A 13,077-nucleotide genomic window follows, 5' to 3' on the forward strand; every position below is an offset into this window, starting at 1 on the left:
TATCTCAATTGGTCGTACAATATCCTGAGACTACACTAAAGTAGTTAACATACAGAAGATATATTAAAAATACATTTACATATTAAATACAATATCTTCCGATTCATAAAATGTGTCACATTTAAACCCTGGCAAAATGAAATGAAAGCTCTGATTGGCATAGGGAAGCATATCCCATTGTGCCCTGGCTTAGGGCTGTGTTGAGTTAAAATTCTAAAACTGAATAAGGGAAACATGACTGAGTATGAAGGCCACATGTAGCCCAATAAAATGGATCTGAACTCAATATTTGGCTGCAATAATGTTTATTTTGACATGTCTCTGGTAAGCATGCAGCAAGTACATTGTGTGTAATGGACATTAAAGGTACACAGTGACAATGCCAAATGCCAGCAGAACTGGGAATAGAGAAATGTATTCTCCAAATTATAGCAATTGTGTTATCGGTTAAGGGTAATAGTGGCATGCCAAGTCTTTGCAGGCTCTCCGTTTAGATGTTCTCCAACTGACTTCTCTCATTACTCACAAAAGTCTGGAGGGCAAGAACATTCCTAGCTGATGTGACGGCCAACACAAAATTGTGACTGGGATGAAGCACTGCAGGCACATCATAAAGCAGAAGAGGAGATGCCAAGGGATCATTTCACACAACCGACCCTGTCCAACTTGCTTCAAATGTCATTGAGTTTTTGGGTAAAGCATAGCTGCTATAATTTAAAAATGATTTCTAGGCACATGCCATTGTCCAGCTTATATATCCAAGTAAGGCTGCAGCTAACGATTATTTTCATAATTAAATTAGTTGCCTGATTATTTTTTTCTAACTAATCTAATGGTTGCATTAAAAAACGCTCTCTCTCACTCTTTCCCCCTCCCTCCCCAAGCAACTAACTGATAGGAATAGTTGCCAACTATTCTCAAGGTCGATAATAATCGCTTTAACCGATTAGTTGTTGCCGCCCTATATCTAAGATGCACACACAAAACTCAGGAAGCCAACTGAATATGATGAGGCAGACTTGAATCTAGAAAGCACAGATAGAGATTCCTGGTTCACATCTAAAAATTAAGGACATTCCCAGGCACAGGCCTTAAAAAATGTCCTGCAATTCAGGGACGGTTTCTATCACATAAAGTGTGCAATGGTCAAGTACCTATAACACTTACCAAGAACAAACAATAAAAGGAAAATCTAAAGCGCTTAAATTATACCTAGGTGTGCCACTGCCATCTCCTAATCCCTATACTGATTACATTCTCGCTGTTTGAGGGGGATTGCCGTGGACAAGTGAAGTCTCTTGGGCACAGATCACTCATTCTGGAGTCGTCTTTTAGTCCTTCATGGAACACTATGGGAAAACCCCTTTGCATATTAATGACCTGAGCAAGTCAATTTGTGAAGCAGGCGAATTGCAATTTCTGCAATTCTAAAGTTTTCTTTATCAGAGTGCAGATTTTTGATTCTGCAGAATGTGTAAATCTCAGTTATTTGCAATCTGTGGAGAAATCTCCGTTCATCAATCCACAATCAGAAATTAATGAACTGCATCATTCTATGCACATTAGACAAGTTTCAGATGAACCAAAAACCTACAAAGAAAACAGGAGATTGGCAAATTGATTTGCTCGTCTCTAATAAAGAGCAACCTATAAGATCACAAGTAATGTGCTATTATAAACAGCTACGTACATATTCAGCAAGGATGGGTGCATTGTGAATGTAGAGATTAAAGTGTACACAGTGCCTGAGGTGGTTTAAACAGAGGTTAATGGTGAGGCTTACCTTGATTGTGCCCTGGCTGTTAGCAGCAATAAGAACATTTGACTCCTGTGAGAGAAAAGAGACAAGTTATTGCTCATGTCTGAACATTATCTAACAGCACAATTTCTCATTACAGGCCAACCCATCTATCCTGCAAGAAAGATCAATCACTGAAACAAAAGCCGCTCAAGCACAACCAACTAGGTTTGCTACTCAGGAGCCTTCAGAATGAATGGTACCATGAAATGTAAACCCATTAACCCTGTATAAGAGAAACAAGGAAAATGCAGACATGTAAAAGGTGGCCCATCTGCCTAATATTTCCACATGCAAACAATTATTTGGGTCAGGGGATACATGTAGCAAGACATGTCACTATAAGCTTCCTTCATCTGTCCATAGGGGAAGCAGCAGTGATGCTCCTGGGAAAGTGAACTGAGATTTCTGTAAAAACGTGTTACATCAGACAAACTAATTATGTTGCCTCCTGGTAGAAATAGCGCAGTTAGATTGCACAGTGTGGAGCCCTCGCCATCAGCACCCCAGAGTCACAAGTATTTGGACTGCTCAGTAATACCAATTATTAATTTTTAACAGAGTTGGCCATTAATCACATCCAGTCCCTGTGCCTGTTATTTGAAACTGGCTTAAAAAAAACAAAAACAAAAAAAAGAGCTAACTGGTATTGCTAGGACTACCCCCTACTGTACCAGAATAACATTGTAGGTAAGAACTCATAAGCTGCAGATCCACTTTAACACACTCTAAAAGCCAAATCAATGATATGGAACTGCAAAGGCTGGATAAAGCATTAAAAATACACGGTCCAATGCCAAGCCTCCCACAACTGCAAGCAAATGTGCATTTCTCTACGTGATCATAACTACAAGCAGGTAGGAATTAAATGTAATTCCGCATACATATGTACCTAGCAGCAGAAGGTCAGGGAGTGCTTGCACTACACCTTCTCCCCCAGACTGCTGCTATCACCAGAGATAAAATCACATTAAGTTACCAAGGACACTGCAACTTCCCATCATAGAAGACAGTTTCATTACACTATAGACAGCGCTTGCCTGGGCAGGTCACTCACTGATCATCACACATGGGAAATGTTCCACTTTCTGCATTGAATGAATCCTAGTCATTTCTCACGAAGGCACAAATACCCAGGAATTCTATCAGCACAAGCCGAAATCCCAGCAATCATGTCTTCCCCTTCATTACACACGGTGGCATTGATCTAGCAAAATCTTTTAGCCTTGCTGCAGTTTGATCTTTCTTGTAATCATAAAAGCATCGACAACCTGAAAACCATTTAATCTGTTTAATAAGTGGGCAAACCGCACACCAACAACCCCTAATTACAGCTAAAGCATTTTATTTCATTTCAAAGACCTTCCGATTAATAAACAAGTATCTTCAAAATGAATGGAGTGTCCTATGTGCCGGGCAATCATCGTTAAAGCTGAACTGCAGGAAAACAGATAAATACATGGCTGAAATGTCAATATTGTATATACAAGACTGCTCTGCTCAAACCATAGAACATTGCAAGCCAGTGCTCCCCTTTGTACTCCACAATGAGATGACAGTCACCTCAACTCTCTCTGATGTTCCGGGAGTCTCCCGCTATTAGATAGCAACTCCCGACGACGCAGGAGAGAAACATTTTCTCCCGGAAAGGTTTACTCTGTTCTATCTAGCAGAGTAAACCTTTCCATGCTGTCTGGTTTTTTTTCTCTCCTGACATCGGGCCGCTGTCAGTCAGAAAAAAACCCCCATTAGGGACTAATAGTTAGATTGCTATTGGCTATTTAAATTTGCAATAGCCAAGTAGCAATTGCACCCAGCCACTGCTGCTGTCTATCAGCAGAGGTGAACCTGAAGTTCTCCACCAGGCCCACCTCTGCTGACTGACAGCAGCAGAGGCCGGGTGCAATAGCCAGCTTGCTACTGGCTACTGCAAATTGAAATAGCCAATAGGAATCTAGTTATTAATTCCTATGCCGTTTTTTTATTTTTTTTTGTCCTGACAGCAGCAGCTGTCAGAATAAAAAAAAACAGCAGAAAGCAAAGGAAGCATTAGCTTCTTTGCTATCTGCCATCAATTCAGGGGGGTGCTCTTTTCCTTGTTGTTGCACACCCCCCTCCCTGCGGAGAGGGGGAGGGTTAACAAAGGGCACCTCCCTGAAATGAGAAGGGCACCTCCCTGAAATAACTTATTTCATGTTGGGATCCCTCAGATGACAGAATGCGGCACATCTGATTTCCAAAAACAGCTCTTTATTTACAACTTCAGTATAAAGGGAACACGACAAGGTGATGCTCTTCTGACTTAAAGGAAATATAAAACTAAGACCAGAATGTAATATATTGCATCTTAGCAATCCTTTTCAGGACCTGGTGATCCTGCCAGTAACACATCCTGTCCTTGGGTGACAATGCTCATTCAAATGTACTGCATCTATAAAAGGAGTGCCATTACCCTATGACAGGAATAAAGACCCCCCTCCTCTATACCATAGGAAAAGGTGTTTTGTATTCTACTGAGATTGCTGGGAAGAATACCAACTTCGGTGCTGCAGCAGGAAGTTATCAGCTCACAAAATGTCTGGCAGGATCATATCCCCTGGACAATTCAATCAACAACGCTGCTCTAGGAGTAAGCATTGTAGTCTGGCATGCAGTAGGTATAAATGCACAGTGGGTGTCAGACTGCCGTAGATCCAGATTGCTGCACCCTACGTAAGAGTCTCCAGCATGCTAGTTCCACAGGGGAATTTAGCATTGACTTTAAGGGCCCGTTAGCTGCTGGAACGCACTGAATCGCATACTGTCCAGCTCCCTGCGTTCCCCGCCCGCAGCATGATCACCCGCACCAGAATGCGTGGCACAGCAATAGCTGCGTTGTGGTCCAGTGTGATTGCAAAAAAAAGTGCTTGTACAATTTTACAATAAGAGTCAGTGCTTTGAGAGACGAACGAATGATTGGTAACCGATTGGTAACTTGCACAAGAAGCCTCATGTTCACCTTCAGAGAGTTACGTTAATGAGGAACTATTCACAACCATCTTTCAAGATTTAAAGACTATTGGATGGTGAATTATCCATAGTGCTCGGCAGAGATGGCAGGTTTGGATCTTGAAATTAATTGGTTCACTTGCTGAGTTGGCTGACAAGTGAACCGAAGCTCAGGAGCTGTCTGAACCTTCATAAAAAGATCCGAATGAGAAGAACAAAGGGGGCAGCTCCTGGAAAAAACACTGATCAGTGCCTTGGCTCAGAGCGGTCACATGGTTGCTTTTATGTCAGACCGGCCATTCCATCACATCAGCCAATGTTGTCACTTCTGGCGACGCGCGATCAGCTGCGACAGTGAAAAGCGTGTTACTGCGCATGCGCTCCACATTCTGATAAGGTGATGTCACAGCTAACATGGCAAGTGGTCAGATTTGCTCATAGTCTTTACAGCACATGGGCGGGAATAATGATGCGATTTTAGTACTGTGGGCGCAGTACCTGCGCTCTAAACACTAGGGTCAAATCTGACTGCTACCAATGTGACATCAGCTCATCAGAATGCGGTGGGCATGCCCAGATACACACTGTCACAGCTGATCGTGGCTGATCTGATAGAATGGCTGGTCCGACATAAAACCAAACTTGTCACATCTGAGACAAGGCACTGATCACAGGAAAATTCCCCAGGAGCTGCCCCTCTTGTCTGAATCAGTCTTCTGATTCTGATCTTTTATGAAGGTTCAGACAGTTCCTGAGCTTTGGTTCACTTGCTTGTCAGCCGACTCAGCAAGTGAACCGATAATTCAATTCATGAATCGATTCATTCAAATGAACCGATTCATGAATCGAATCGATTCATTTCTACGATCCAAACTTCCCATCTCTAGTGCTCGGTAATTTTAATGTAGAATTCCAACAAAACTTTTTTTCTAGTTTGGATACAGCTGAGAAGGGTTAGAAAATGTCAGATGTGTTGCTTTGTGCCTGTGAAAATCCTCTCCCTCCATTCGTCCTGGTGACTGCTGTCAATAGATCTCAGTTAGGACAATAGGAGACACCTGTTGTGGTGACAGCTGCCAAAGGCAAGACTTCCATCACTTTGGGGAGATTTCCTCTTGTGCCTCTGGGACAAGTGAGGGGAAGTCTCGCTAATGGAACCACAGACAGCAATAAAAACCTGAATGAGAATCTAACCTTCCTCACTTTATAAAAAAAAATCTGTGTTGAGCTTTACTTTAAATGGTTTATATAGGAAGTATTTTGCTTAGCAACAGTATAAAATATTCCAATAAATCATGGAACACGCACACATCCAGACAGGCATGGAAAAAAAAAACCTGACAATTTGCAAAGTCTTGAACTAGATGTCAACAATTTTAAGAACACCTGTTGCATATAAAAGCTACAAAAATAAGCTTCTGATGTGAAAGCAGGAACCTGCACTTATCACTGTGAGGTTGAAATGTCATTTCATAAGCACCACACAGACCAATTATATGCCCCAACACCACCTTATTCACTACTTTTTCATCATCATATACAGATTTAAAATTAAAATCTCCATATAATAATTCAACAGTGTATAGTGAATAATAGAGTACTGGCAGAGGTTTGTGGTTTTCAATTAAAAAAAATAAATTTGACAATACAAGACCAAGCCAGCACTCACCTTTATTACCAGGGACAGTGTTGTTCCTTTGAGCAGGAACACATGTATTAAAATAATAAAAGGTTCAGCTGTAGGCAAATGTGCAACTTTTAAAGCTTTCATATGCTTCTTCCATCACACAGGGCATGTAATGCGTGGTGTGTAAACTCTGGCGTGCTGTACATTCTTAGGTTGAAGGCTAAAGTTTAAGTGAACCCCCAGGGTGCAGCAAGAGGAATGCCAACAAAGGTATGAGCAGGCGGCCTACTTTTATATCTCTGATGTGCTGGTTTTGTCTTAATAGAAGGGATGTGCAAGTTGTTTTATGATGCTGGAAGTCAAGCATACATGCAGGCTTTTTCCCCCCCCCCCCCACCCATGCTGCATCAGATGGTAGGTTGTAAAAGGCACAGAGCTGAGGAGAGCACTGTGGCCTTGTAAATGAAATTGAAAGAGTGGACTAAAGAGCCAATAAAAAAATACATGTAAAAACAAAGGCCAGCAATATTAATGTACTGAATCACAGGGAGATAATTAAGAGGTTATACGTTCACACTTAAATGCAAAATGCTAGGAGGTGCAGCTCTTAACCACATCACTGCTGTAGAGACATTTACCTGAGGTTAGAAGAAAAAAAATTTAATAAAAAACAGCAAGGTGGCCAGTATAATCAAGCCTTCTGCGGTGGGAACAAAACAGCTTGGGAACACAGCATTATGATAAAATGATTTGATGTCATAAAAGCAAGACCTTTCCGCTTTTAAGTCAAGCTAAGAGCATCAAATAATCAAGAGGAATGTCACCCATATCTTTAAAATGACAATGAAGTCGCCTTTAGAAATGTTTAGTAATGACAGCCTACAAATGCATACTTCTAGATCATTGCCGGCTTTGCATTCTTTGCATGCTTCATTTTTCTTTTCCTCCCCAATCTTCTGACAGTGGCCATGTTTACTAAGGGCAGATAAATATATCTCCCTTTACTTCCTGTACCTCGGGCACATGTGGCTAGGACATGTGACCATGCACATCATCTCAGATGCAAAAAAAAAAGCCTTTCCCTGAGATCTCAAGAGATTTTGCAGTTTAAAGATGAGATTTCCCAGGAATGCATTGCTGATGTAATCTTCACAGGATGCATCACTTAGGCACAGGCTACATCACTATTGCCTAAGACGACCAGGAAGTGAAAAACACCGTCCTTCCTTCTGGAGGGGGGCTACTTTTGGTCCCTGTGTGTGTTGTAAAGTAGCCACCGCTCCAAGCTCTCTACCGTGATGGACTAAAATCTCATGTTTAGTTTACTCATTTGAATTGTGATTGTAGTACATCATGGAAGCGAGCTTAGGCTTTGGGTTGGTGGCCAGAAGGAAAACATAAGCAATTTTGTTCTAAAAGCACAGTAGCGATGTCTTATTATAGGGAACATATATTGTGACGTTTGGGGAAGTTAGCACAAATGGTGAGCACTTAGGCACCAGTCTCAAAGCCACTTCAGCATAAAACAAAACAGTATTTTATTGCTTCCAGAGCAGAAACATAACTTCAACAATTAATACACAGTCCACTTGTATTCCAGCAAACAGAACACATAGTCTCACGACTCCAGGTTGTCACACATACTCCATATGTAAATGGCTCTCTCAGCCTCCTCGGCTGTCGTACTGTGCCTCTAGCACACACAGCCAACTGGCACCCCTCTGCCTTCTGGGAGGAGTCCTCCGGACTCCTGAACACCTCTGTTCCTCTTCCCAGCTGGAGCCCAGAGCATTAGCCAGCACCCTTTCCATAAGGGCTATGCACAGGTGTGCAATCATTAGGTGCTGGCCCCTACTAAACCATGGACGCAGGAATGGAGATTTCATCCCTCCCAATTCTCTTGGAAATCTCCCAGTTCCAGGATCCCATGACAAATCCAGGTTTTTCTGGAGAGAACTGCAGAGCCAGTTCTTTCCCAGCAAAATAATTTGTTTCCTGGAACTTCTCAGTCCCTCTGGCTGAAAGTCCTTGGTTACTACAACCCCCAGTTCCACTGTGGGATTGCCACACAATACCACAATATCTATACATCTGACTTTGTTGACATTAAAGTCTTATGCTCAGAATAGCAGTGTACTTGTCTGAAAGTTAGAAATTCATTTATGGCTATTCATTATTTTATACCCGTTTGTTCCAGACATTAAAAACTGGTGTAGGACCATCGGGTTAAAAAAACGAAACAAAAAGAACTGTATTTAAAATCCTCTCATCACATAAGACATGTTGGCAACCACTTGGGATCTTAGGACAGTACTGAACAGACACTGTGCCAATAACAGATTTGCTGGCACTTTGTGTGGCAGTATAATAGTTTACTCATACTTTGGTCCACTGTAGAAAGATACGCAGACACCAGAGATACATCACGGTCACCCTTAGTCACCAACACAATTACAGTTGGACTCCCAGGACTGAGTGGCACTAACACCTGGGAGTACAACAGCAGAGTCTCATCATGATGGTACCTGACATCCTAGTATAATGGCACACAGACAGCAACAGCTCAGAACCTTGGGGGCACTCCGGAAAAAACCTTACAGCTTGAATTTTCTTTCAGACATTCCAACACAAATGATATTCCCCTGTAACACGAGGTGAGGTGAACTCTATTTTTCTTTGTAATTCATATTCATATAGAAATGGGTGTCAGTGTCATGTTCGCCAGGGATAGTGAACCTGATTATATTATCTCAAGTCGATGGAAATTGCTTTGTGTGCTCTATATGGAGGAGAACATGGGTTTCATTTCCTTAAAATGTTGAGTTTGACAGTTTGTTTTATGGGATCTGCTAGTGGAAAACGCCAGAATAAAATGGAAATATATGAGTCTTGAAAGACATTTATTGAATTAACGTTTCAGCATTCTATAACAATGGCCCAGAAGAGAGACAGCTGCCTCCTCGTAAAACAGGTTGTGCCTCCCAAGTCATCTGAAGGCCAACAAGGTTTTAAAGGAAAAGGATTACTTTTGTAAAATTATTAGCTGATCTCACCAACAGAAAATATTTTACAATTCCGCCACCCAGGAGCCATCAGATGAGCTGAAAATTAATTGCAATGATGTATAAACTGATATAAGGCCATACACAAAAACAAATCAATGACTTCAGAAGGTATAAAGATAACACACTAAAAATCAGATTTAAGAGCAAAATATGTAAATATAGTAACATTTACTATGTTGTAGATAAATGGCATTTAAATGTCAAGCAATAACAGAAATATTCTTTGCTATCACAATTCTCCAAAATCCTTTGCTCACCGCTTTAACGTGCACACAAACCCTGCTTATTTTTAAAAAAAATTAAATGATAATGGGTATTAGCAGTGATCAGCAAGCAGAGCAAAGTTTGGCTTGCTGGATGTTCGCTGAACTAAGCAGGAAATCTGTAAACCCCAAAACATAGCACCTGGACCCTACTGAAATCTAAAGGGACTGAATCTTCATTTTTGTGGGCCCTTTCCAAGGCCAATAGCAAACTTTTGTTAAAAAAAAAAAAAAAAAAAGCAATTTTTTAAATAAAAAATAAATACCTTTAGGGTCAGGGTTAGTCAAGAAAAAGCTTTCCTGGATACTGAATAAAATTCTGTGTGCTATATTGAATGACAGGAAGGAAGTCTTCAGTAGAATCTGGTACCCGTTGTATCCAGTATCTTTCTAGAGCCTAAAGGGTGAACAGGTGGGCGGCCCTGTGGGACGGAAGACCCCCATATTTCTTTTTCCCCTCCAGTATTCCCAAAGTTCTGCATTGAATGCTCCATTTGTCTTTGTGTACCTATACATTTCTATTTTCTCATTTTACATGACTAAAGTAGCAAATCAATTCCCTGCGTTTCTTTTATGGAGATGCTAGGACGAGCATCTTTGAGGCCCCTCTACTTTAACCATGGAGACACACAAAATAAGTTGTAGTACTAGGCACTTGCGCCACATACTACCTGTTCGTATGGGCCTTATTTGAAGGCCTTATACCCAGTCGATAAGTGTTTGGTATGGATTATGAGGGGGAGCTAACACCATTTTTACAAACTGAAGCAGTTGCAAGTTTACAGCATCCTTCATATCTGTTATTTTACAAAAAAAATGTACTGTTTCTTTATAAAACAAACAAAAGCTCCCTTACAAAAAAACAGTATTTGGTCTCCCTTTAAAACCCATACAAGACCCTTGTCCAGGCATGCAGCCGGCTTGGCCAGGAATAGGGAAGGAGAAAAGAGGGCTGCAGGAAGAGTAACATTTCATATAACTTCCAACTAGAACCAACTCGAGATGCAAATCCTCAAGACTTCTAATTAAGCCCAATCGTAAAATTGCTATGCCATAAAAACCTCTAGCAGAGTACTCACCGGGCTCTAATGTATGCTGGTCGTACTTGGCGGTCATAAACCTCCATTAAGCCAGAGACCCATAATGCAGCCTTATTGTAAAACCATTTAAAAGCAATAAACATCTGTAAGCGCAGCCTTATTTGACCTGAAACTGCACTTTCCCAACTCTATTAATATTCCATGTTTGGAACAGCAAGAGCGTGATATTCATAAACCGTACACAGATGTATGAGAAGATGCCAAACATGCCTATCCTACAATGTCCAGAAGGTAAACTGGTCACATTAGATCTCGAGCAAAATATGCAGAAGATTTATAGATTTGGTCTCTATTAAATCGTTATTTCAAGCTGTGCAATAATATGTTGATTGTCAGATAGAAATAATAATGCATTTTGAATTATTGGCATTAAAGGAATGCCCACTGAAGTATAGTAAAACACTTCAACACTCCTACATCACACCCCTCAGCTCTTTTGAATGGGTGGAGGTTGGCTCAGCGACATCCTCTAGTGGGAAAGCATAAAACCTGCTGCTATTCGCAGCTGTAACTCTCGATTACCATCTGAATTATATGCCAATGCAGAGTGATTTATGAGGGTGACTACTCTGCAAATGAATTACTCTGTTCAGGACCCCAAAGATCAGGCAAACGTGCCAAGTATTTTTCACATTTATTTTACGGTGGCTTAATATCTATTTTGTAGGGCTGCGGAAATGAACGATTCATTTCTTGATTAATCATTAATTTTTTCGATTAAAATTCTTTTGATCGGTACTCACCTTTCCGCCGGCTTCCGGGAGTTCCGTTGGAGATCCGGTGACGTCACGGACATCGACATCACCGGACTAATCCCCCCTTCCCCAAGTGGCTCCGTCGGCTAACGAAGGGGGGAGGAGTCCGGTGACGTCGATGTCCGTGACGGCTAACAAAGGGAAGGGGGAGGAGTCATGTGACGTCGATGTCTATGTCCCGACTCCTCCCCCCTTCCCTTTGTTAGCCGTCACGGACATCGACGGCTCTGCCTCTGCTGAAAATTTGATGAAAAATCTACAGCTATGCTAGGTAAGAAAAAACCTCTAATTATGAATTGCACTGTTTACAATGAAGAGGTGGCACTGTCACCCCTGCTTAAGTGCTCCTGCATCAGGCTGATGTGGCATCACATATCTTGTAATCCTGCCACTTTTTTGCATGCATCTGCATGATTGACAGCTAAGGCAAGGAGTGTTGCTGTCAGCCAATTGAGGCTATTTTTTTTACATCAGCAGAGGTGAGGTTTCACTGCAGTCCCATTCCTTCCTTGATAAATCCCCCCCACTGTATATGGGGAAGGTTTGTTTTTCATCCCAACAGTACTTACACTATAAGTAGTAGTTTAGTAATTGTGCTACAGTATAATTTATTTCTGTGTTTTGCTAAAATGCTTTTATTTGTGCACTGTATACATTACAGGTAAAATCATCTGTGAAGAGGCCAACAGCAACATGCATTCCTTTACAGGAACAATGGAGAGAAGTATTCTTTGGATAATGACTATTCTTTTAAGCGACTGTAAGATACGGAATACTAAATATTGCTTTGGATTAGTCATTTATGCAGGTACTTAGACATAACATTATACATTTTTACTAGGGCTGCGGAAATTAACGATTATTTTTTCGATTAATCGTTAAAACTTTTTGATCGCTAATGAAAACACTCCTCTCCGCCGGCTTCCGGGAGTCCCGTCGGAGATCCGGTGACGTCACGGACATCGCCGTCACTGGACTCCTCCCCCAAGTGGCTCCGTCGGCTAACGAAGGGAAGGGGGAGGAGTCCGGTGACGCCGACGTCCGTGACGGCTAACGACGGGAGGGGAGGACTCTGGTGACGATGTCTGTGACGTCACCGGACTCCTCCCCCTTCCCTTTGTTAGCCGACGGAGCCACTTATCTTGGGCCGGTGAGTTTGCCCAAGAAACTTTCTGCTCGAGCGCCAGCCAAGGCTTTGGCCTACACACATACAGCACAGCAATGAAGTAATAAAATGAACTAGGATCACACTAATCCAGCACATTATTCCGAGTTGCCCCACTCAAGCGGTGGCCATATTGTGTGGGGCACGTGAGATTAATAACATGCTGGATTAGTGTGATCCTAGTTCATTTTATTACTTAATTGCTGTGCTGTATGTGTATAGGCCAATGTAGTTGGATCTGTATATGCGTTATAATTAATTGAAATGAATCGATAAAAAATTTTTTGATTAATCGAACACGAAAATTTTGTAATCG

General features: G+C 41.6%; 1 protein-coding gene across 1 annotated transcript in view; it reads right to left on the minus strand.

Annotated features, from left to right (window-relative positions):
* RFWD2 (ring finger and WD repeat domain 2) overlaps positions 1 to 13,077 on the minus strand; it is a 202,417-nt gene that overhangs the window by 921 nt on the left and 188,419 nt on the right. Inside the window, exon 19 of the mRNA XM_018555556.1 lies at positions 1,784 to 1,828. Coding sequence (XP_018411058.1) covers positions 1,784 to 1,828 — 45 coding nt within the window. The remainder of the gene's footprint in view (positions 1 to 1,783; positions 1,829 to 13,077) is intronic.

This window comes from Nanorana parkeri, unplaced genomic scaffold (assembly GCF_000935625.1).
Source record: "Nanorana parkeri isolate BGI_ZX_2015 unplaced genomic scaffold, ASM93562v1 scaffold201, whole genome shotgun sequence".
NCBI classification, from domain to species: Eukaryota; Metazoa; Chordata; class Amphibia; order Anura; family Dicroglossidae; genus Nanorana; species Nanorana parkeri.